Genomic DNA, 26,131 nt, shown 5'->3' with positions numbered 1-26,131 from the left:
AGGAGTGAGCATCCCCTTCCGACCGGTCAAACCCGCTTTGTGCTCCTTGACATGATTGGTAAATAACGGAAAAATCCGTCGGCGATTCAGTGTGTAAATAATGGCCTAACAATTACTATGAAAAACGTCAGTCAGCATACAACGATAAATTGTATTTGCTGACAAAGTCAATGTATCGACCATAGAACTTACGAAATTATGATTTTAAACGAGACAGTTGATATTCTTGTTTCATGACCTTGTTTGTCAATAACTTACCTCGTATTAGAAATTGTTCATACGTAGAGCATACTCTTGCGTATCGAATCAATGAGAGATATACCCCCAGATGCAGGTGATAAGGGTATAATGCTGCATAAGTAAGGGAAACTTACGATGGAAAAGTTAAAGTCATAGTTGAACTGACTTAAAAAGATGCATCTATAAAGAACAATGAAACAATCTAATTCATATTATGTTTCCTCTTTCAGAGAATAACGTCAGAGCAAAGATTGGTAAGCCTTGGGTCATATTATTTTTATTTTAATACAGATACAGAAACAAGTATTAAAGAAATGAAAATTAAAAATAACAAAAACAAGCTTTTTTGACGTAAATTATGCAATTTAATTCAAACATTCCTCTGGATATATATTTAGATACAACAAGAGTTGCCTTGGAAGATCAAGAACAAAACATCAGGGAAGTATTCGTTCACACACGCGCAATACAAAGAGTATTAAATCTTCTAGACGCAAATTCAATTTTCTGTTGGCAAAGGGCTTTGACATCGAAACCAAAAGAAATGATGGCAAAACTGTCCTTTACTAATGTTGTATGAACGGAAAACTAGATATGTGTAAGTACTTGGTCAACACTTATCCTCATTTACTAGATGTCAAAGACAATGATGGAGGGACTGCCTTACATGATGCAGCCAATGGAGGTGACATTGAATTATTCAATTTTCTGTTGGGAAAAGGCTTTAGTATCGAAACCAAAAGAAGTGATGGGACAACTGTGCTTCACCTATGTTGTATGAACGGAAAACTAGATATGTGTAAGCACTTGGTCAACACTTATCCTCATTTACTAAATGTCAAAGACAATGTTGGAGGAACTGCCTTACATGATGCAGCCTTTGGAGGTAACATTGAATTATTCAATTTTCTGTTGGGAAAAGGCTTTAGTATTGAAACCAAACAAAGTGATGGGAAAACTGTGCTTCACCTATGTTGTATGAACGGAAAACTAGATATGTGTAAGCACTTGGGCAACACTTATCCTCAATTACTAAATGTCAAAGACAATGATGGAGGGACTGCCTTACATGATGCAGCCTTTGGAGGTAACATTGAATTATTCAATTTTCTGTTGGGAAAAGGCTTTAGTATCGAAACCAAAAGAAGTGATAGGAAAACTGTGCTTCACCTATGTTGTATGAACGGAAAACTAGATATGTGTAAGCACTTGGTCAACACTTATCCTCATTTACTAAATGTCGAAGACAATCATGGAGGTACTGCCTTACATGATGCAGCCTTTGGAGGTAACATTGAATTATTCAATTTTCTGTTGGGAAAAGGCTTTAGTATAGAAACCAAACAAAGTGATGGGAAAACTGTGCTTCACCTATGTTGTATGAACGGAAAACTAGATATGTCTAAGTTCTTGGTCAATACTTATCCTCATTTACTACATATCAAAGACAAAAATGGAGAGAATGCTCTACAGGATGCAGCTTGGGAAGGTAGCATTGATTTATTTCAATTTCTGATAGAAAAGGGCTTTGACATCGAAACCAAAAGAAATGATGGCAAAACTGTGCTTCACCAATGTTGTATGAACGGAAAACTAGATATGTGTAAGCACTTGGTCAACACTTATCCTCATTTACTAAATGTCAAAGACAATGTTGGAAGGACTGCCTTACATAATGCAGCCTTTGCAGGTAACATTGAATTATTCAATTTTCTGTTGGGAAAAGGCTTTAGTATCGAAACCAAAAGAAGTGATGGGACAACTGTGCTTCACCATTCTTGTATGAACGGAAAACTAGATATGTGTAAGCACTTGGTCAACACTTATCCTCATTTACTAAATGTCAAAGACAGTGTTGGAGGGACTGCCTTACATGATGCAGCCCTTAGAGGTAACATTGAATTATTCAATTTTCTGTTGGGAAAAGGCTTTAGTATCGAAACCAAAAGAAGTGATGGGAAAACTGTGCTTCAACTATGTTGTATGAAGGGAAAACTAGATATGTGTAAGTACTTGACCAATACTAATCCTCATTTACTAGATGTCAAAGACAATGATGGAGGGACTGCCTTACATGATGCAGCCTTTGGAGGTAACATTGAACTTTTCAATTTTCTGTTGGGAAAAGGCTTAAGTATCGAAACTAAAAGAGGTGATGGGAAAACTGTGCTTCACCAATGTTGTGTGAACGGAAAACTAGATATGTGTAAGTACTTGGTCAATACTTATCCTCATTTACTAGATGTCAAAGACAATTATGGAGAGAATGCTTTACATGATGCAGCCCGGGAAAGTAAAATTGATTTAGTCACTTTTCTCTCGGGTAAAGGCTTAAAAGAAACAAGGAAGAAATCTAATCTTAAAACTGTTCGCAACTTGTGTTGTATGAGTTGAAACTAGATATCTTTTAATACTACATGTAATAGGACTTATTTCTTCGTTTAATTGATTTTGTAGACTTAAGTTTTCAAAATGCTTCATTTATCGCTTCTTTGTTTAAGTTCCCCAGTTTAGCAAATATTCTTTACACAATTTTTTTAAGTACAACGAGGAAAAAACGAAAGGAATGCCTTAATTCCTCAATAAAAGTCTTAAAGAAAAAAATGTTTGGAATCCGAGATTTTTAAACCTCTCCTCATTTCATGTTTGACCTTGTGACATTGCTTATTTTCGCCGTGTGCATATTGTCGGCGGCGATAATATGTACCTTCCCTCACTGCACATATTGTCGTCTATCGGAACATATTGTCGTCGTCTGAAAAGTTACACATGTACACATTGTCGCTGACCTACCCTCACTACACATATTATTGCCCCACAGATATTGTTGGTTAAAGATTTTTTTTTTTGATTTTTTTTTTGGGGGGGGTGTAGTTTGTAAAATGTAATTGATGTGTAAATCACACTGACGTGTCTCGTATTCTAATTCATGAAGCGCAATTTGACGGTACATATTGTCGTGTTGTCGTCTCGTCGGCGACAATGTGTACCTACCCTCACTGCACATATTGTCGTCCATCGATACATGTCACATGACAATACATGAACAGTGCTTCCATATAAATATGACTAATCATTGCTTTGCTGATCTTCAGAAGATTTTAAAGAATTTTCCTATACATTCCTATGTAAAAATTTGATAGCTCATTGTGACCCCACCCTAGCCCCGGGGGCCATGAATTCTACACTACCTGAGTATGCTTCCATATAATCATCACAAATCATGGGTTTGTTGTTCCTGAGAAGATTTTTAAAAATATTTTCTGTATGTATTCCTATGTAAAACTTTGATCATCTATTGTAGCCCCATCATTCTCCCGAGGGTCATGGTCTGAATAAAATCAACCTACACTTTATATATTATGCTTCACATAAGTTTCAACTTCTCTGACAAAGTGGTTCTTGAGAAGATTTTTAAAAGATGCCACTAAATTATTACTTATTCTTAATTATCTTCCCTTGAAGGAGGGCATGGCTCTTCATTTGAACAAAATTGAATCCCCTTTATCCATGGCAAGTTGGGTTGAAATTGGCCGCTAGTTCAAGAAGCTGAAAATGTAAAAAGTTTACAGACGGACAATAGACAAAATGTTATCAGATAAGTTCCTTTGAGCTTTCAGCTCAGGTACGTGAGATAAAAATGTTGATCCTAACCCCAATTATATCGGCACATGTATAAAAATAACGCAAAAATATTTTCCAGATAATCATTACTACTGAACAATAAAAATCAACATTCAATCTCCTAGTATACATAACGAGAATGAAAGAATAGGCTGATTTATCAGATATTTCAAGATTTTGTGGCATATAGTAGTGGTGTACATCGATCCTGGACCCCATTTTCTGACTAAAACCTAAATAAATACTTGTTTATTCTTATTTATCTGCCATACATTTTGTTTCTCTCTCTCTCTCTCTCTCTCTCTCTCTCTCTCTCTCTTCATGACCTTAGTAAATATTCTTCAACACAATATATCAGCGACAATGTGTGCAAATGTTAACAGTACATATTTTCGCCGACGACAAAATGTGCCGATGTGTGTACATTTTGTCCTCCATTGTGCAGGAGGAAAACAAGGCTCATCTAGGTACCGATGGACGACGATATTTGCAGTGAGGGTAGGTACATTTTGTCGCCGACGACGACAACAATCTGTCCTGAGGATATGAGGACATGAACTAAGACGCTTCACACTTGCATATATCATGAAGCGCGTTAGCGCTTCGTGATAAATATGCAGGCTTGAAGCGTTGTGGTTCATGTACCTAATGAATTCTCAAGAATTAAATTCTTATATAACATTATTTTTCTGATGATTTGCCACATATTTTTTTTCATTCGATGATCTTTTTTTTAAAAAAGTTTGCACTAATTTTTTACTTCAATCACATCACAATGGAAATATTCCTACTCATCCCACGTTAGGTCATGAGAAAATGAACTTTTTCTAATCTGCAAACAATCTTAAGGAAATATAATTGGAAATGTACACATTTCTTGATAATTACACCTGAATGTAAATTTCACCAAGTGAAAGGTCAGAAGCCTAATATGCATGTCAATCTCTGCTGCTTTCTTTCTATCTGACGTCAGTGGGTGGGGACTACACATTGCAGAAATCGTATATATCTCGATTAGTACAAAAAATATCTTCTCCAAATTAAGATGCCAGATTGTTGAGAAGAGAAAATAAGCAGAAATTTGTAAAAAGGTTTTTGAATATGTGATAGGGTAATGTATTTTATAAATATTTATAAACAAATAGTACTTTTATTAAGTGTTCAAATATGCAAATCTGTGCTTTTTTCCGTATAAATCTTTGCACATTTACGACGGCAAATATTACTCGAGTTATCTACTAGTATATAAAAATAAATCTTAGATCTATTGCTGTGTCTAAAAGAAATGTGTTATTTATTCTTAAAACAATCTACATAAATAGTGCTTTTAACACTTAGCCGACTAAAGATGATGTGTATTTTGTATTGTGTTGATTTCAATGAATATGAGTGGGATATTCATTTTATTTAGAATAAAACTTTTATTAATATTTAGAATTTTCTAGAAAATAATATAGTATGTGATATATCTGTATTGCAAAGTGAACAAAATCATGAATATATTACATTTTATCATATGTTAAAAATATTCACTTCACTAATATTATACATAGAGTACATTGACTTTTTGATTGTTATATTTGTATTCTAGAGATCAATAAAATTTGTTCGATATTGGTAAACAATTAATTATCTTGTTTCTTATGGTTGGGTCTTTGTTGTTTTTGCATACGTATCGGCCAGTTTGGATGCTGTTTGTCCAATATAATTTTCCTCACATGTAGGGCACGTCATACAGTAGATGAGATTTTTTTGGATTGATATGTCATGATGAAGTTCAAATTGAAGTTCATTCCGTTTTTTTTTAAATATGGACTGACCGGATTGTGTAAACCTATAGGGTTTGAGACAATTATTTTAATCAGAAAATAAACATATTAAACTATTTACAATGTACTTCAGATAGAGTGCATTGACCTATAATCCAATCGGGATATGAAAGTGTAAGACTTTTCCGTAAGAATAAACAAACCTGGTAATCGGATTAAGGACAATGTAAGCTACCAGGATGTTTATCTGTCTTGGGACGACGATGCAGGAACAGTAATGGAACATTGTTAAAAATTATCTTAACATTATATTTACTTTTGCACAATACTAGGACGTTGGACTGAAGCTTATTAAAGTTTATGTTTCAATTACAGTTTATTTTATAAAATTCCAGGATTTTGTACAAATTTATTGAATAACTTGTTTACTTGAATCTGATTTGTCTATTTCATACGTAAATGCGTATTATGTATTGTACATTATAAAATACGATCTACGGCGCTCTTCGAGAGAACGACTGTACGATCAGCTTTACGACTCACAACTTTCAGTTAATAAACTCTTTGCAAACATTTTGGTTTCATTGGCTTACAATTGTATTACTTGACAAGTCCTGCATCGTTGATCTTCGCACTTTTGAAAATTTTGGTCTTTCAGGGTTTAAATTAAATTTCAAATATTGGCTGTAGTAAGGTTTTTTGTAGTTAGGTGGTTGAGTCTGCTGTGTAGTATATCCTTGCGGGTAATGAATTATCAAGTGTGCAATTTATGAGGGTTGTGGTTCTGCAGCATAACAGTTTAAGTTTGGAAAGGGACATTGAATTAACATGATTCAATATTTTAAACAACGTTCGGCCATCTAAAATCTGTAAGTCATATGCGGCATTCTCAGCATGTTTTGTAGTTTGCATCTTCGGATGTATTTTCCACACTAGTTTGATCTGGATATTTGCTTATCTAGAAAATAAATGTCATCAGGTACATTACCTCAAGCTAGTTTAGCCTGGGATACACTTATCGTTAATCTGGAATGAACTTGCTCGAAAAATGTTAACATTTTAAGTCATCAAACACATGTCGGTCAGCATACAAAGCATGTCTTGCAGCATTCATCGTTTATGCCAGCTAGGTCCAGGTGGGACCAATATTTGCCTTGGAAATAACCTTGACCTCGCTGTGCAATCATCTAGAAAATGTTGGTTAGATGAAAGCATTGAAAGTATCTAGTTAGTGGACATCCCTAGATGAATTCTACATATTACTTGTACAGATAGTGCCTTATAGTAACCCGATAATGGACCAGCTCTAAAACCCTTGAGCCTTGCAGGTCAATATACGAAAATATAATTGCCAGTTGTAGCATCTGAAGCAGTTCTGGTAAGGAAAGGGATACATAGTTACTTGGAAATGGAAAACATGCTCCAAAAATATTAACTATTTAATCATCTAGAAAGTGTCAATAGATGCAGCATCCACAGAAAGTCTGGTAGTTTGCCTCTATAGATGCATCAGTCCTAGGCAGTATTGATATACATGATATACTTGGAATGGACTTATTAATCAACAAAATGAAACCTTATTCATCTAGAAAAAGTAGGTCTACTCAGATGCATGACTCTTAGTGTACATTCCATTTCTTGGACTTCCTCGTATATTTTATCTTGAGATGCCAAGGACAGAGGTGTAGCGTCGTGATGAGTTATAAACATGACATTGAAATTTGCAAAAGATCATTCAGGGGTTGAGGGGTATACGTAATTTGAGGCAAAAGGATATTGCTAGTAAATTATTAGAATCATTTCTGTGAATGGTATTCTGCGAACTTGTACGGTGAAAATAAAATAATATTGGTCAAATAACACAGTAAAGGCAGAACATCAAACAGGAGAAGGTATGGTCATTCAGAATAAACAGGACAATATCAAGTTAATAAAAGGAAGCATTAAATATGTTGATTTACACTTTGGCTATATAGTATATTTAAAGCAGGAGGTCAATGCCTCATAATGATAACCTGTGCCATCTTGCTTCTCTGACTAAGGAGATTTAAAAACTGTTTTTCCTTTTTGTCATGTCAAACTTTAATTTTTAACTCTACTGATCAGAGATCAAAGGAGCTAATGCATTTATAAAATGCCCGTCGTCCGTCCATCAATCTGAGTGTCTGTCTCTCCATCTACAAACAATTTTACAAAATGCTTTTGGTCCAAGATTTGTTAACAAGGTGGTTTTTCTATGATGCATGATTCTGTATATCAGTCTTTGATTTTAACAATCGGTGTTGCCATGGTCATCAAAAATAAAGTGAAAGTCTTTCAAAAAGCTACAATCTTAATCCAATTTCAGTTAGACTTGGTACACAATGAAATATGAAGATAACAAAGACTAATCGAGCGCAAAAGTCCAATGAAAAAAAATAATTTGGAGCAGAGCAAACACGGAACCTCTAAAACATCAGAGGTGGGATCAGGTGTCATGAAGGAGTAAGCAGCTGTAACAGGGTTTTCTTAGTGAAGACAAACTCTGCGGTTCAGGTTCTCATACATGTAGTTTATTAAATGCTGAATGTATAAACAAACAAACAAAGCCCTGAAAATATCAATAACAAATAATAAATATTTAGAAAACAAACATGTTACATTTATAATATTATTCATCATGAATTTAGGTACGATTTCCTTTAAAATAATAGATCATAAAAGTAATACACGTTATACTGAGCATAGAAAAGTAAGAGTATATATATGTAAGAACTATTTCAAATAGAACTATTGCAATAAAATGAATAGTTCACAATCTATTTACAATAATAATTAAATAAAATAAATGGAAAATAATAGCATGTATACCTGATTGTGGATCAGGGCTCAACAATAAGACCACACCCGATCAATAACGGATCTTGATACATATAGACTCCTATTAAGGACCCTCTATTCACCAATGAAAAATGATTTTTAGGCTCTGAGAAAATTATATCATATAAAGATATAAATATGGAGTTTATCTATTTAATTTCCAACATAGGACACCTGTCATTTATCTCCAGGATTAATATTCAAAGACAATGAATTGTTGGTGAACTGAAATCACTGTTGCTCACAAACATTATGGATTCTGTAGAGGATTACGCCAGGCGATGGGCCAGACATGAAAATGAAGACCTTAAAATTGACACTGTGTCAGAATGAATTAAATGTACAGTATCAGATGTATGTTAAAATTGCGCATTAAGAGTCATTCTCTGTAAGCATCAAAATGTGATATGGAAATTGACTCTCGCCGATTTTGTTGAAACTTGCTGAAATAATTACATTATAAGCCCATTTTATAAAAATATTATTGGAAATGATCGATTGGTCTTGTTTCGATGGCAACAGGTTACCTATTTTCGCACATCGGTGGAAAATACCTATATATGTCATTTCATCCGGTTATAATTAATGTATATTTAATTAATATAGGTGACTGTTATTATTTTTTTCTTAAAAATATTTTTTTAATTTGTATTTTCTATACAAGAAAGTTTCAAAAAAAATCTTGGACCTGCCGATAAATGCCAAATGATCTTGGACCTGCCGATAAATGCCAAATGATATCAAAAATTAATTGCTTTTAAAAAAAAGTGGGGAAAATACAACAGTGTGCACAAAAAACGCAGGCACTGGTGGAATATTTTGATGCTCTGAATTTTACCCTAAACAATTATGAACATATTAAAGAATTGGAGAGGTATTATATATTTTAAGAAAATAAATTGATTTTTAAGTTTATAAAAATCATAGGCACTCCCCAGCTTAATTGTTAAAAAATATATATCTACTATACTATAAATATGTTTATTGTATAGTAGATATATATTTTTTAACAAATAAGCTGGGGAGTGCCTATGGACAGTAAGAAGATCACTATCGGCAAGTACCAGTGAAAATTTTTACTTTTCTCAATATTTACTCAAACTCACACGTTTTGTAATAATAAGTTAATTAATAACAGGGCATGACTATCCATAGGAAAGAAACATTAAAATATCCAAAACATAATACTGACATGAATCTAATTATATCAATAATTTAATGTCTATTACTATCTATATTTTTAAACCATCTGTTCATGAAAATTATGTTAACCTAATAGTTAACCTAAAGCATACCTGTAGTATATATGTCAAAAGCTACATTGATTTTAGGCATAGTATCACTCTCTAGGTGTGTTCTTTTAGAGGGGGAGGGGTAACAAGTTATTGCCGTGCAATGTATATCATCCATTTATTCTTTTTTTTTTTTTTTTACATGTTGACCTCAGTAGACACTATAGACAGTATACACATCTTAAATAACATCGCTAAACTGAACATATGAAAATATTGCAGTTTTTTTAGATTTCAGTTTGTGCAGGGCTTATAAATTTGTTGTTGCACATTGTTAAGGCTTTTTTTTTTATTTTGTTTTGTTTTGTTTGTTTGTTTGTTCTTTTTTAAAGGGGGGGGGGGGGGGTTGGGATTTAGGAACTTATTGCATAAAATTGTAAGAACTTTGAAATTTATCTCTTATCAGATTATAGAATTGCAGCAAAGTAAGAAAGTTAATTGTATATTAAGATTTTTTTCATCATTATTATCATTATCATCATTAAATAATTATGGGTGTAAAATTTCTTTGCTTTTTATTAGTTCAAATTTGCCGCTCAATAATACAACCATAGTAACGGAAGTGATGGGAAGCGAGGGGAGGTAAAAACTGATACATAGTCCTAGCAACCTCGTTGTTTGTTTACATGTGGTAAAATCGAATTATTGTTTGAAGTTAAAGGTACATTTATTTAATCTGGAATTTTCCATGAATCCCGAGGACTGGAAATGAGAGGATTGTATGGATACAGATGATTCAGCTGGTTGTCGGGGGGGGGGGGGGGGGGGTCCCCATACCAAACCAGGTTATACAGAAATAATTTGTGTTCCTTTTTGGATATTAACCAATCAGAGGCTAGAATACAAAGAAAATTAAATTATACCAAGTTACAATGTGTATATACTTTACTGAAATAATATCAAACAATACGATAAGGTGGGGAAAATATGGCAATTTCCGGTGTATAAGAGTTCCCTTTACATGCATCCAGATGTTGAGGATATGTATAATGCCCATTGTTGAAATCTTGATTCCCAAATATTAGCAGAGAAAGAGTCACATTATATTTTGATTTTTATGTCATATTTTATGAGGACATCTCATTATTCCATTTATTACAGACTTTATGTTCTGGAAAATATTTTAAAGAAGCTTTCCAAATAGTTTTAGGTAAAAATGAACCTTAAAAGAAATATTAATGTTAATTGATCAAGGCCCTTTTTTAAATTTCATTTTTTTTTCCGGGGGGGGGGGGGGTTCAAACTTTAGTGTTTCCCCACTTAAACCAAAGAAAAATATTTCAGGTATAGTTTCACTGTCATACATCATGTACATGTGTACTAAAGGTAAAATTACACTCACTTTGAGTCAAAATGACGTTCTCTGTTTAATGAATTTCAAAAGCTTACAGGGAGTTCACTATCAGCTCAAGATAACTAATTTATAATGTAATGCGTTCATTTAGATTTTGTATGGCTGAGATGAAAGAAAAGTAAAATTTACCCCAAATAATTATTATGAAAATGACCAAAACAAGAGGGCCATGGGCCACAACGCTCACCTGAGTAACGTTGGCCTTGCTGTTTTTCACCTGATTTACCCCCCTTGTAATACCTATTTTGGCCCCGCCCTAATCCCGGGGGTCATGATTTGAACAATTTAGAATTTGCACTACCCCAAGATGCTTCCACTTAAGTTTCAGCTATTCTATCTCAGAAGTTCTTGAGAATACAATTTTTAAAGATTTTTCCTATATATTTCAATGTAAAACTTAGATTCCCTATTGTGGCCCACCCTACCCACTGAGTGGGTCGTGATTTGAACAATTTACAATCTACACAACCCCAGGATGCTTCCACATTAGTTTCAGTATTTCTGACCCAGTGGTTCTTGAGAAGAAGATTTTTAAAAGATTTTTTTCTACATATTTCAATGTTAAACTTGGATTCCTTACTGTGGCCCAACCCTACCCCCGGGGGTCATGATTTGAACAATTTAGAATCTACATTATCCCAGGATGCTTCCATATAAGTTTCAGCTTTTCTGGCCCAGTGGTTTTTGAAAAGAAAAGATATCTTTAAAGATTTTTCTAATATATTTCAATGTTAAAATTAGATTCCCATTTGTGGCCCCGTCATACTCCCTTGGGGGGTCATGATTTGAACAGTTTAGAATCTACATTACCCCATGATGCTTCCATATAAGTTTTAGCTTTTCTGACCCAGCGGTTCTTTAGAAGAAGATTTTTTAATGAGCCCACCCTATTTTTGTCTTTTCTTGATTATCTCCCCTTGGAAGGGGGCGTGGCCCTTCATTTTGACAATTTAAATTTCCGTAAACTTTACCTAAGAATGCTTTGTTCCAAATTTGACTAAAATTGGCTCAGTGGTTCTTGAGAAGAAGTTGAAAATGTGAAAAGTTTACAGACGGACAGCTAGACGGACGACGGACATCGAGTGATCAGAGAAGCTTATATATTATTATTCTCTTTTCTTTCTTTCACATCACACACAAACATGAGTAAATATATGAATACAAAAATTAAATTAGCAAATATCTGATAGTTGAATAACATTTAACCGCAAGTCCTTGTTTCACAGAACGTATCAGATATTATAATTTCAAGATAACCGTTCTTTTATTAGAAATTAGAAAAAAGTTCAACTTCAGTGGATTAACCCCTCAATAAATAGAGATGGAATCTATGAGGTCGTACATTATCATCCATTAGGATAAAATCAAAATCTAGATAATGAACAGTGATAGATCTTTTAAAAAATCTATATAAAAGGAGGACATTAAACACAGACCCCTGGAAATTCCAGAGGTGCGATCAGGTGTCTTGGAGGAGTAAGCATCCCCTGTTGGCCAGTCACACTTGCCATGAGCCCCAAGTATAGGTCAGGTAGATGGAACATTCCGTAGTCGAATTCAGTATAAAACCAGAAGTCTCTGTCAAGACTGTAGCTCTACTTTGTACTTATAACAAAAGAAGAGAAAAGTAGCACTTGGGCTTGAAACTTTGCAACAGAAATAAATAAATAATAATCCTTGTTTTACTCTCTTTTTGTTGCAAGATGAATTGCAATCAGACTAAAACTGTAGAAAGAGTAGCCTTTTAAAAGAATTTTAGAGAAATTTTGATTCTAGTTACCATGGCAACATCATTCATCAAAATCAACCAAAAAAAAAAAAAAAAGAAGACTTTTATGTATCTCAGTGTGGTCTACTTGCATGCCATATTATATTAAAATCAGACCAACCTGTAGGCGAAATAATATTTTGTTTGTTTGTTGTTTAACGTCCCTCTCAAAAATTTTTCACTCATATGGAGACGCCACCACTTGCCAATGGAGAACTGCAAATTTTGACCTATGCTCGGCACTCAGGGCCATTGAACAGTAAGAGATGTTTTTCATGGCAGCACCTATTGCGACATGAGACCTTGGTTTATACGGTCTCATCCGAAGGACCGGTCTCCATGTCTCACATTGGGATTCGAACCTGTGACGTAAGGATCAACTCCTTACTCTGCGACTCTAGAGCAAACGTTCTACCACTGTGCCATGCGGGTGACAAGTTGTTTTGAAAATATGACAAAGAAATTTCAGCTTTTTTGTAACCATGGCAACACTTCACCAAAATCAAAAAATGGATATACAGAATTATGTATCTCAGTGTAATCTACCTGTGTGCCAAGTTATATTGAAATCAGGCCAAAACTGTAGGAGGAGTAGCTTTTTGAATGTATTTCACAGAAATTTCTGTTTTTAGTAACCATGACAACATCGTTTACAGAAAAATCAAAAACTGGTACACAGAATTATGATTCTTAGTGTAGTGTACTTGTGTGCCAAGTTATATTGAAATCAGACCAAAACTTTAGGAGGAGTAGCATTTGAAAAATTGTTTGCAGACAGACAGACAGCTAGACGGACGGACGACGGACAACTTACTATCGCATAAGCTCTTCTGGTCTCTGACCAATAGTGCTAACACATTGATATCGATGAAAAACTTCAGTTAAAATACACAACTATACGTTATATTTGCAAAATAGGCCATATATAACGACCATAGAATTTACGAATTGCTGATTTTATACGAGGTTGTTGAAATCCCTGTAACATAAACTATCTGTCAGTAGCCTGTCTCAGTTTAAAAATTGTCGGAGCAAGCTCTTGAGTATCGAATAAGTTGGGAGATGTAAAGACCATATGCAGGTGATAACGGGATATTTCTACATAAACAAGGGAAGTTGGTGATGGAAAAGCTGAAGTCATCTCGTTTGTTATACTATATTTAGTTGTTAGTTTGCCTTTATCGATTATAGTCAGTAAAACATCCAAATATGAAACGAATGTGGCAGACTCTATTGTGTTTTTTATTTCAAGTTCACTGTGACATATAAAGTCGACATATGCATGGAAGTAACTTGTTAATTACGTTGTTGATATTTCCAAATATTGAATTGAAGGCCATAGCAAGTGTTTCCTTCTTCTCATGTAGTAGCTTTTGAATACACTTGTAACTACAGAATGTATGAATGATATTACTACATAATTGAGGAAAAGTTACAATGTAAAAGCTGAAGTCATCTCGTTTATCATAACTTTAGTAGTTAGTTGGCCTTTCTCGTCTATAGTCAGTAAAAAATCCAAATATAAAACAGATATTGTAGACTTTGTGGTGTCTTTTGTTTCATGTTCTATGGGATATATCGAGTCAACATATGAATGGAAGTAACTATTGTTAATTGATAATATGTCGTCAATATATCTAAATGTCGAGTTGAAGGTCACAGAGTTTTCATCTTCCCATGGAGTAGTTTTTGAATAAATTCTGCTTCATAGGAATATAAAAACAGCTAATAAAGGAACACAATTAGTGCCCATCGCAATTCCAACAGTTTGTCGGAAGACAGGGTCTCCAAAGACTACATAAATGTTGTCAATGAGGAACTTAAGCATAATTTTAATATCATCTTCCGACACGTTATAAGTCATGTTGAAATCAGACTAAAACTATAGGCGGCGTAGCCTTTTAAAAGAATTTCACAGATATTTCTATTTTTAGTAACCATAGCAACATTGTTCATCTAGATCAAAAACCAATATACAGAATTATGTGTTTTAGTGTTGTCTACTTGTGTAATAAGTTACTAGTATTTTAAAATCAGACTGAAACTATAGGTGGAGTAGTTTTTTGAAAGAATTTCACAGATATTTCTATTTTTAGTACCATGGCAACACCGTTCATTGAAATCAAAAACAGATTTAAACAGAATTATGTAACTTACAATAGCCTACTTGTGTACCAAGTTATGTTAAAATCGGGCTAAATTTCTAGGAGGAGTAGCCTTTTGAAAGAACTTCACAGGTATATTTCTATTTAAATAACCCTGGCAACACCCTTCACCGAAATAAAAAAAAATTGATACACAGAATTATGTATCTTCGTGTAGTCTACTTGTATACTAATTTATATTGAAATCGGACCAAAACTGTAAGAGGAGTAGCATTTAGAAAAAAAACTGTTTACAGACAGTCTTTCCTATGGCATAAGCTCTTCTGATCTCTGACCAGTGGAACTAAAACTGAAAAGTGAAAAGATAACCAACTTCAGACAAAGGAACTGACCACAGATGATAAGAAAATCTAAGATGAGACTAAGCTAACAAAGTAAGAGTGAGCATGGGATGTGACAAACCCTACTTCATTTATATATAGGAAAACCTTACTATTCTAACAATTTAGGTCGATTATAATGCATTCACTGAAAATATAATTTGAAGATTTGATGTGTATGAAAGGGTATTGCATGAAATATACATGCTGACAATTGCATAAAAATATATTCTACGCACTGAAATTCAATGAAACAGAATAATTGTTGATGATTAAATTCATGTATTAGCTTTTGCTTTGTACATGAACTTTTCCCATCCAAAACTTTTATAATTAAGATTGATAACAAATGTATCCTTTACTGATTAACAGGAATATGGTGTCATTCATTTCGTTACATATACAATATACAAAGTTCATTCCATCCTCTTACCCATACATCTCCTTTTTTATTTGTAGTCTCGATTTCTATAATGCTAAGGAGTTATTTTTTGACAGCAGCACTATTCACATGCTACTCTTTTAGTATTTTGAAAATGGATATATTATCTTTAAGATGCAGACAGAAACTTACTGAGAAAATTCTCTTCTTTAATTGTTTTTTTATTATCAATAATAATTGATTTTCATATTATATTTTAATGATATAATATATAAGGATTGAAGTTAGTGGACATTTTCAAACTAATCTAATTCTTTAGAACATAAATCATAAGATTATTAGAAATCTCTTTGTAGTTTAGATTAAAAGAAAAAAAATCTCTATCCGAAAATTGTATTGTAAAAGATGAAAGAAAATGTGTGTTTAATGTTTTCTCTTTTATATACAAACTCATTATGCTTTTTATACAGATAAAAACAGACAGCCATTTTTCCAACTTATACATAAAGTAAAACATGTATACAGCAAACACACTTATAATGAATTTACACTTAAAGCAAAGTGATTTTCATTCTCTGTAATTTTAGAATAAAGGGGTTACAGAATTTTACACACATGTATTTAAGAAAATTCATGAGCATTTTATATAAGCGTGTTTCACTAATTTATTACCAATCATTTTCTTTATGCATACAATAATATAATGCTGCAGGGACATTGAATTTGCAGGAAAAAAGAAAAAAAACATTATGACGGTGCCAGTAATTATATTTTATACAGAGAGGTCAGGACATATGAAAAATGCAATGTAGCGTTTTATCATGATCATGAAACTTTCTTTCAATAAAAGTGTACATCCTGCCATATGGAGTCATTTATTCACAAAATGAAAAGTCACTAAAATGATCATGGGTCATGCTGATTGCAACATTATATTCAAAGAAAATTTGTTTAAACATATCAATACAATGTATAAATAATCCACCCAGAACACAGACCATCCATAACAGGAAGTTGATGTTTTTTGAAAGTAGGACTAGCAGTTTTTTCCAGAGGATCCTTTCCTTAATAATCAAGAAAGAGTCTGTTTCTCAGAGCCATGTCCTTATAAAACATCTGACAAACACACATCTGTCTGCACAAGGTTGGGATCACATGGGGTCACGTGATTGGTTAATCTTTGAAGCTACTATTTTTCCATAACCTCCCCTTCCTTCATCATAATCTGTTCTGTATTCATCACGGACCTGAAATTTAGGATAAATGTATTTAAAAAAAGGAAAACAATTTTAAATTCAACTTCAGTTAGCCCTTTTGTGACTGAAGGACTCAGTCAGCATAACTTTATTATAAGAATAATTTATTTTTTTTTATTTATTGAGTTCTGTCACTTGACTTGCATATATACCTAATGCTTTGATAACGGTACAGCTAGTTAATTTGAGACAGATTTATAAATGTGAATTTTTAATTTGTGGAAATTTTAATACCTTCAGCCTGGCATCGATACATACAAATTTAATGGCTCGCAGTGAAATTCATGCGTCCTGTGAGTCAGACACATGATTATATATACAAAACTTTTTCCTACTTAATCCAGCATAAATCTCTGACTCGTTATAGTGAATCCACCCTACCCCCTGGGGCCAATGATTTGAACAACTTAGAATCAACACAGTACCTCATGAAACTTTCACATAAGTTTATCTTTATATAAATATATGCTTTCTTTCTCTTAACTTGTACATGAAATTAAATTTCTTCATGAAGTTTATTTTCTGATTGTGCTAAAATATTGATGTGTTAGATTAGGTATTAATTTGTCCTTGATGTGATTAACTTTTCTAAAAATTTCCTTTTTCCCATCAAATTTTGAAGAAACAAAGTGAAATGTTAGAAATGGTGTACTAACAGAGGTATACCTAGACTGTAATTGTATATTATCAGCTGGTTATGTATGTGATAAATTATATGAAATAAATAATGTAAAACACACCATTTCCATAACCAAGTATCAGCCCTCTGGCAATATCAGCTCTCGGGCCTCTGGCCCTCTGGCTGATATGGGTGTATTGGGCTGATACAGGATGTGATATGGAAAGAGCTATGTTTATTCTCTATGTAATAGCCAAGGAGGAGTTTCTGATACATTTTGCATAATTTATAAATTTTTACCTGTCCCCCACTTTTCCCCCTCCCATACTGCCGACCCTCCTTAAAGCCGTGGTCCCAGTCCGTACGAATAATCCGGTCATCCAGCCTTGTTCCATTGATGTATCTCATTGCATTCTCTGCGTCTTCTCGTGTGTAGTATCTTGGTTGTTCAGGAAAAACTAATTGCCATTATCAATCTTGCATGTAATTATTTCAATAATGGAAATTAAGAATCTTTTCACATCATATTCTGTTTCATGGGTTGTGTCCCTTTAAAATTAAAATCAAAATTATAATTGTCTCTACATTCATATACACTGTACACAAAATAAATTAGCGGTGTGATTTATTTTTCTTTTAAAATAGTTCTGACTTCATGGTCATTTAGACTTTAAAAAGAACATCAAGATAGAGATAAAACAAAGTTTGGTTTGGGTTTTTTTTTAACACCTAATATTAACAAATATATCAAGTTTTTCTCTGTCAATTTTCCCAAACTGATATTAAAATTCTTTAATAAAAAATTAATGCAAACTTTGCAATTTTTAGAAAAGATGGTTTTGAAAAATTTTCTCAAAAATCAAAGACATGAAGCTAAATTGTGATTATATTCATGTATACTTAATCATATCAGCTAAAATATGCAATTCTGACTTTATCTTTAACAAATTAAAATGACTGTGCAATTACTTTTCTGAGAAGCTGAAACACATCATTGCATAGCACTGCCAGGAGAGAGCTATATGCTGACTCTGGACCGTGGCTTGGGACGATGGCTGAAACATGGCTCTGAATTTTTACTGATAATCACTTACATTACGAGTTAACTTGTCATTTATACATAAACATATTAGACATCATAGCACAAAAGGATACTCCACAAAGCAGAATCCGCAGGGCGTTTTCTTCACTTTGTCCAGCCCCATGATGATTCGCTTGATGTCCCCACATTTCCCAAACAACTCATGAATCTGCTCCTCTGTCGTGTAGTATGAGAGGTTTCCTACATATAACGTAGAGGACGTCAACAAGGCCTTCTCCTGCTCTGCTCGGCTTCCCTAAAATGTATGTATTATATATACATGATTTATAAGAGGTTTCCTAGACAGTAAAGTTATATAATGTATAGGACGCCATCAATGTTTTCTCAAGCTCAGTACAGTGGTCTTGAAAATATTGTGTATACTAAATAACAGAGAGCTTTCCAACATATAAAGTTGATCTAGAGTAGTGGTGTGATGCAGTGATTGACATTATAATCTTTGGAAGCATTTACCACAGTTTACACTGAGCTATCTGGCCACCAGTGATCAAATCTTACTTGAGAAAGTGAGTACACTACAACATATTTCCCCCACTTTTTAATGTCTCTGTTTCTAAAATACACACAAACAAGATTTTTTCCCCCTGGAAAGACATTCACAAGTCGAGGAACAGTCAGCAGCAGAAATGTTATAAAAGGGGGTAAATGCATGACCAGGATCTGAATCTGGCCCTGAACTCTTACAAAGGTGAGCCATATAGTCAACTGCAATCACTCAGAATTGTGTCCACACTCCTTAACTCAACTGGAAAATATATGGTAAAAGTACATGGAATTCCCAATGTGTAGTTGTTAAGGGGAAAGAAGAATTATTTATGTTTCTTTTGAGGTTTGAACATGACTGTGCATGTATCCTCTCCTACCCAAACTTCATCACCACAAGTGGAAAACACGCCAGATTACTCTCTCAATTATTTTTTTGATTTGTTTCTTGTTTGCTACACTTAGTAATGAACTTAAACATTGTTTTCAGAATTATTTTTAAAAAATTCAGTTATTGGGCTTATACAAAACTACTATAAATAGAACACGTATCACATCCCTGTACATTACGTTCAATGAACCCTAACTCCGTCACCAGGGCCCTCTAAAATATGTCAACGAATTGATTATAATTTTTTTTCCAGTTTGGTTTCTTCTCCCTTCATCTTAAACTTGTAAATATAGAAAATTAGTTTTGAAGATTTAAAATAGTATTAAGTTGTATTTCAGGAAAAGTATCTACAACAGGAAAAATAACATTAATATAACGTATTTCATATGTAATAACGACACGCTACGTTATCTCCAACGTGTAGCGTATTAGGGCAATTGAGACAAAAAATAAAATATTTTTAGCCATGCACATGATGCACATACAATATTGTATGTCTTATTAATCCTTTGTCAAAGACCTTCGTAAATACGACTGACATGTAAAAATGAGCATATTGACGCACATGTCGGAGGTATCGATGGAATAGCGCATAAAGGAAAAAGTACTTACTGATTTCACATAATATATGATAGAATATATGATAGATACAATATATCATGTGTAATTGTTATTTATTTTTGACGCATTCTTGAACTTGACTGTCATAATTTCTTTGCAATTGATAGTAGATTTTCAGCATGTAAAATATGATGTAACAATCGCATTCATTTACAAGCAGCACAGAGTTCGAGTAGTGACGGAGTTAGGGGGTTTGGCGATATGTGAGTGGTGGTGTTTAGTTCTGGTATCTTTGGATATTAGTGGTTGTCCAGGTGGTGTTTGGTTCTGGTATCTTTGGATATTAGTGGTTGTCCAGGTGGTGTTTGGTTCTGGTATCTTTGGATATTAGTGGTTGTCCAGGTGGTGTTTGGTTCTGGTACCTTTGGATATTAGTGGTTGTCCAGGTGGTGTTTGGTTCTGGTATCTTTGGATATTAGTGGTTGTCCAGGTGGTGTTTGGTTCTGGTATCTTTGGATATTAGTGGTTGTCCAGGAATCAATATTAAGTGTTGTTCAATTGTCCAGGGAAATAAATTCTTAGTTCTGGCAAATGAAACTGTTCATACTTGCCTGATCAGGCAAGTATATATATTTCAGATACTAAGTAACATCCATCTTTCATCTTAGGCAAATTATTTGTTTATCTATCCCTGTTGTCATGATTTTTGCCTCCCTTGTACAGTGTTGTAGAAACATGAGAAAGGAACGGGTATCAAAACATGTATTAACTTACCATTTATCGCATAATTTTTTTTTTATTCTGTGTACATTCTAGAGAGCATTTACAATTAGACTACCAAGCTAGAAAACTTTTTGTAAAACATGTTATAAATAAAGTGAAAGTACGTTCTGTGGAGAGTTTGGCCATGTCAAAAATCATATTTTAAATCAAATTAAATGTTATTATAAACCATAAACAATAAAGTCAGGTTTGAGCAAAGATTGAAATGTGTGCTTGTCTTTACCTTATAATGTTGGTCTCTGTACGAGCTAATTGCGATTGATCCAGAAGGAAATTTTGCTCGAAATCCAGACATTTCTCTCCTTTTTCGCGTGGTTGACTGGTTCTCTGCCTCTAGCTTTCTTTTTTTTCGGAACTCTTCGAATTTCTAGACCATATTATTAGTCGTAATTATAAAGATGTTCCGAATGTAAATGTATGGCCACTAGATAACAGTGAAAACATCTACTAAGATTTTGAGCATTACAAGGTAATATGACTTTTAAACTTATTTTTCCTGTTAAAAATTAAGATGAAATGAGCAAATGTTTTACAAAAAGTTTATGAAACAGTAAACTTTTTAATACTATTATTCCGTTTGTATACAGCTACAGAAACAGTGAGAAAGGTAAGGATATTTGTCCAAAGGGAATCAAAAACACCCAGAGACCCACATATACACATCTCTGATGAACCCAAACACAAGATAACCAACCCCAAGGATAAGGAAGATCGAGATTAAATTTCAATTTCATCCTAACCTTATATCATGCTTGCAAATATATTTGTCCAATGTTTGAATGTCTGACTGCCAAGCAACAAAATCTTTTTTTTTTTTTTTTTGTACATTACATGAAACATACACAGACAGCAGCTAATACTAGTGACTTTCCTGTCTCGCTGAATTTTTATTTTTTATTCAGTAGTATTGCATGTTGATTATCATACAGCTTAGTTAGAAAAATCTGTGTCATTGGGACAAGGCAATAGAACATTCTGTCTAGACATACAGCTATACTTTTAAAAAATGTAATGAATAAAACACATCAAAGACTCTACGAAAGCACTTTAAAACAAAATAATGGATGCAACAGTTTCTCTATGATATAGGATTGCTAGGACAGGGATGATTTATGGAAACATGGATAATATCAATTCTGGGTGAAGACGATACACATATTGATATGCATGACATGTGTAGAGAATTGTCAATATATATGGAGAACAAAAATTCAGACTTTTCTAACTTAGCAGGGTTTAATCTGAGTTGCATGCAGGTCCAGTGAAAGGAATCTGTATGTACCTATTGAAAATTGATTCCACTTTCTCCAAAATTAAGGAGAGATGAACAAACAAACTTTTATCAAAATTTTATGAAAATAACAGCTAAAGTCATGTTTATATATAATTATTAAGTAAAATGAATCAGATGAACTGCATGTAGATTTTCACTTCTCATTCAAAATTTCACAATTATGTTGTATAAAGCATAAACTGTCCCATTTCACCAAGGTTATTCAGTATAACTTGGGTAGCTGTTAAATTCATTCCTTAAAGAAATCGTCAGAAAGCCATGCCATTGGGTGATCTTTTCCTTTACTCATCACCTGGTGATGTCAGTCAGTAAAAGATGAGGGTATCTAATGATCGGAAGAAATGTATCATATATATCAAGACGGGGCTTAACTGACCCTTTATGTACAGGATCCTGTACCCTTTCAATTCTGAATTTTAATCCAAAAAAATGACAAAGTTTGGAAATACTGATGACTTACATTATATTCATTTTAAATCTATATAACAAGCACTGAGAAATTCTATTTGCATGCTTATCATTTAATAATTTAAACCCTAAAATTAAGGAGGAAATATAGTAAATTTTCAATTGGGACAGGGCCTTTTTACTGGACCTTGATGCAATGGATATAAAGCCAACCTGGATAATTTATTAATACAGGTAGAGTACACTTAAAGAAGGCAGAACTTTATGAAATAATTAAGGTAGACTATTTATCTTCCAGCATCAGAGCCATGATGCCATACCTAGCCTGGCTTCAGTCCCACAAGATCTGGTTGAGTCTGGTTTTACTCCGATTCTGTTTGGTTTTCCTTCCACAACAAGGATACATACATCCAGATGAGTTTTTCCAGAACACAGAAGTTGTAGCAGGTATTTATAAAAATATAATTGTGGAATTCATTACTGGTTACATGTATTTAAATTAATGCAAGGGCTCATGGCAGGTTGAGATGCTTATTTCTCTTAGGCACCTGATCCCACCTCTGGTGTTTCAGAGGGATCTATTTTTTTCTTTTCTCCCCTGTATAAAGAATTTATGTGATCAGATTTGTTGTCTTTACCTTTTTCAGGTTTCATAGACCAAACTCTACTTTTAAATATTTTGTCATTTATATACATGTACATGTATATACACAGTTTCATCTTGGACTATTTTAATGACTAAATATAAATCATAGACATCTTAAAGAAAATTGAATGTTTTAAGTAAAGCCTTAAGAATGTTTTTATTTCTCTATTTTAGGTGATGTTCTGAATATTTCTGTGCTGCGGAGCTGGGAATTTTCTGCAGGACTGCGATCTGTACCACCCATTTACTTCCAGTCAGGTCCCCCATTTTATCTGATGAAGGGGATTCCCCTGTTAAGGACGTCTTGCTGGGCAGTGGTGCTGCCACGGCTTAATGCCTGCCTCCTCAGTCTGGTGGTGGATTTTGTGGTAGCCTGTGTTTGTGGTTTGTCTTCTTTGGAGAGTAAAACTGTTCTCCCTATCTTAGCGTCATCCTACATTATGCTTACATATCTAACAAGAACATTCTCCAATTCCATTGAAACTGTAGTTTTCTCCCTTCTGTTATTGTTGGTGATGAAAGTAGTGAAAGATATACAAGCAAATAAAGAGTTTAAAGAGACTCAGAAGGAACAGCATGATAGATACCAGAGGATGTCTCTAGAAGAGTTCCGAAACAAACATAATACAAAATCAGTCGGATGTAAACATATCACGAACATTTCCAGTATGACTTTTTTCTGGATAGGATTTTTATCAGCTATAGGACTATTTGATAGACCAACTTTTGCAGCTTTTAGTGTGGGCCCCGTCTTGTGGCTGATTATGACAGTTGTGATTGCCGGGGATGGTTTGATGTCATGTTTCACCTTTATGACCTTCGGAGCTGTTCTTCCCTCCCTTGTAATGGTTCTTATTGACACACAATACTACAGCGGAAAAACAGTGGTAGACATCCTGTCCAGATTTAGACAGTGTGTAGTGACTTCTGAAAATGTTGCTGAATGCTGGGAGGATTTTTTCAAGTTGTTTGTTGTAACTCCCCTGAATTTTATAAAATACAACACAGACCCCAACAATCTATCCTCCCATGGACGACACCCCCTGTACACACATCTTGTTGTCAACTTACTCATTTTGTTTGGTCCTTTTGTGGTGCTTATGCTTGTAGAAGTTAAAAGACTCCTTTTGAGACAGTCCACATCCCCTCGTCATGTCCTGTTGTGTTTCGTGATGGTCCCTGTCTTCATACTGTCCATGTTTCCTCATCAAGAACCAAGGTTTCTCCTCCCCATTTTGCCCGTAGTGATTCTTCTGTGTGCCTCCACTCTGCATTGTGTTCGTTACAGATATTTATTTTTCTCCGTGTGGAGTATATTTAATATCACTTGCACATTTTTCTATGGAGTTTTTCACCAAGGAGGAGTTATTCCCCTTTTATCATACATAGAAAAACACACACACAACCCTCATGCAGTTTTTACTCATCAGGACCAATTTCTTTTCTTCCATACGTACATGCCTCCAAGATCTCTGTTGCTTAGCAACTCTTCTCTAGAACAAATCACAGACCTTCAGGGTTCCTCCATGCAAAAGCTTGTCGAAAGTATCAGAACACGACACAATGATGACAGTTATGTAGTCCTTCCAGGCACTCTGATGGAGGAGTTTTCTCAGCAGAATATCAGTTTTGTTGTCACCAAGATGTTTCCCCTTCACTTGTCTATGGAGGATCCCCCTCCACTGAGGGTCGTCAGGGATTTTTGGGAGAATTTTACAGGAACTTCGAGGAAGCTCTCAGACTTACTATCATTGTATCTTATCAAGTCAAAAAGCTAACACTGGACTTGTATTTATAAAAACAAATAAGGGCAGTGAAATGTTTATACGTAAGTTTGTTTTGCCATGTTTGTTTACCATACAATCCGAAGCACATGTTTCTTGAAGAAACATTTATCCCACAATTTATTACAGAAACATACAGAACCAGTGCATTCAAATATTATTGTATGATATGGAAACATTTAATAATACATGTATATACTTTTCAATACATGTAATAACTTTTTGTATGGTAAAAAAGCTTACAAAGAAATCCATTGTGCAATTTTTAATTTTTTTTTTTTGTAATTATTAATGACTTTAATACTCAGTTGTCTGTGTTTTATTGTTTTGTCTTTCTATGTACTGCATTATGAATCTTTACATAAACTGCCATCTTCATTGCTTTCTGCAATCGGAAAATCAATGTCTTTGTTTTTATTTAAATGAGCATGATAAGATTATGTCTGTTATTCTGACATTTTACATGTAATCCTTCATTGTGCAGTATCAATTTTATATTTCCTTTTCTATACATGTGAATTAAATTTATATTATGTAATGAACACGTTTCTTCCCATGTATCCAAAATTCCTGATTTTTTTACGTTTTGGCTGGAGGTGAGAATGGTGCACACAAGTCTGCATTAGATTTACTTGTATTTAGTGGCAGCTGACAATTATCATTAAATCTGATAATTTTTTTAAACATGTGGCAAACTAAGTGAAATATTGTACCAGAGGCATGTGTTCTTGCTCATATATATGACATTGATTACTAGTATATTACATTATATGAATTTTGATAGATATATAACTTTACAAAGCTTTGTCCCATTTTGAATCATATACATGTGTGTTATATTAAAAGGTAACATTTTATACACTGTGGGTGAACATATCAGAACTACTAGTATATAAAGACCTCAAAAATAGACTGCAATGGCTTGTAAATTTTGAATTTAAATGTAGAATATATGGTAATACATGTATAAGAAATGTACATTGTACAAGTGCTTACTGCTGCTGTCATATGGTTAGTGCAAATAAGTTAAT

The 26,131-nt window shown here is 33.8% G+C and overlaps 4 protein-coding genes across 4 annotated transcripts; 3 read left to right on the top strand and 1 right to left on the bottom strand.

Annotated features, from left to right (window-relative positions):
* The first annotated feature begins 834 nt into the window (after nucleotides 1–834).
* LOC133180636 (ankyrin repeat, PH and SEC7 domain containing protein secG-like) lies at nucleotides 835–1,825 on the top strand. Its single transcript, XM_061315107.1, has 2 exons — nucleotides 835–1,653; nucleotides 1,760–1,825. Exons 1-2 carry the CDS (start codon nucleotides 835–837, stop codon nucleotides 1,823–1,825), a joined length of 885 nt encoding a protein of 294 aa, XP_061171091.1.
* A 14-nt stretch (nucleotides 1,826–1,839) lies between these two features.
* LOC133180635 (putative ankyrin repeat protein RF_0381) lies at nucleotides 1,840–2,634 on the top strand. Its single transcript, XM_061315106.1, has one exon. It carries the CDS (start codon nucleotides 1,840–1,842, stop codon nucleotides 2,632–2,634), a length of 795 nt encoding a protein of 264 aa, XP_061171090.1.
* A 14,102-nt stretch (nucleotides 2,635–16,736) lies between these two features.
* LOC133180734 (nuclear cap-binding protein subunit 2-like) lies at nucleotides 16,737–21,299 on the bottom strand. The gene is made up of 4 exons (XM_061315203.1): nucleotides 21,192–21,299; nucleotides 18,804–18,985; nucleotides 17,949–18,087; nucleotides 16,737–17,020 (listed from the first exon to the last, which is right to left on the bottom strand). The coding sequence occupies exons 1-4, from the start codon at nucleotides 21,261–21,263 to the stop codon at nucleotides 16,925–16,927; spliced, it is 489 nt and encodes a 162-aa protein (XP_061171187.1). The 5' UTR covers nucleotides 21,264–21,299; the 3' UTR covers nucleotides 16,737–16,924.
* Nucleotides 21,300–22,972: 1,673 nt separating this feature from the next.
* On the top strand, nucleotides 22,973–25,354 carry LOC133180729 (GPI mannosyltransferase 4-like). Its single transcript, XM_061315197.1, has 2 exons — nucleotides 22,973–23,117; nucleotides 23,491–25,354. The coding sequence occupies exons 1-2, from the start codon at nucleotides 22,979–22,981 to the stop codon at nucleotides 25,092–25,094; spliced, it is 1,743 nt and encodes a 580-aa protein (XP_061171181.1). The 5' UTR covers nucleotides 22,973–22,978; the 3' UTR covers nucleotides 25,095–25,354.
* The last annotated feature ends 777 nt before the right edge of the window (nucleotides 25,355–26,131 follow it).

Source organism: Saccostrea echinata, unplaced genomic scaffold (assembly GCF_033153115.1).
Source record: "Saccostrea echinata isolate AGI-Se365-2 ecotype Australia unplaced genomic scaffold, CSIRO_AGI_Sech_v1 ptg000007l, whole genome shotgun sequence".
Classification (NCBI taxonomy): domain Eukaryota; kingdom Metazoa; phylum Mollusca; class Bivalvia; order Ostreida; family Ostreidae; genus Saccostrea; species Saccostrea echinata.
The sequence above is the reverse complement of the archived record's forward strand: the minus strand, read 5'-3'. Positions and strand labels throughout refer to the sequence as shown.

Coding starts and splice junctions, on each gene's coding strand:
- LOC133180729 (XM_061315197.1), top strand. CDS start 22,979: ATGATGCCATACCTAGCCTGGCTTCAGTCCCACAAGATCTGGTTGAGT. Junction 23,118..23,490: donor GAACACAGAAGTTGTAGCAG/GTATTTATAAAA, acceptor TCTCTATTTTAG/GTGATGTTCTGAATATTTCT.
- LOC133180635 (XM_061315106.1), top strand. CDS start 1,840: ATGTGTAAGCACTTGGTCAACACTTATCCTCATTTACTAAATGTCAAA.
- LOC133180636 (XM_061315107.1), top strand. CDS start 835: ATGTGTAAGTACTTGGTCAACACTTATCCTCATTTACTAGATGTCAAA. Junction 1,654..1,759: donor TAGATATGTCTAAGTTCTTG/GTCAATACTTAT, acceptor AATTTCTGATAG/AAAAGGGCTTTGACATCGAA.
- LOC133180734 (XM_061315203.1), bottom strand. CDS start 21,263: ATGTCTGGATTTCGAGCAAAATTTCCTTCTGGATCAATCGCAATTAGC. Junction 18,986..21,191: donor ACAGAGACCAACATTATAAG/GTAAAGACAAGC, acceptor CATACATTTTAG/GGAAGCCGAGCAGAGCAGGA. Junction 18,088..18,803: donor TGCGGATTCTGCTTTGTGGA/GTATCCTTTTGT, acceptor TGAACAACCAAG/ATACTACACACGAGAAGACG.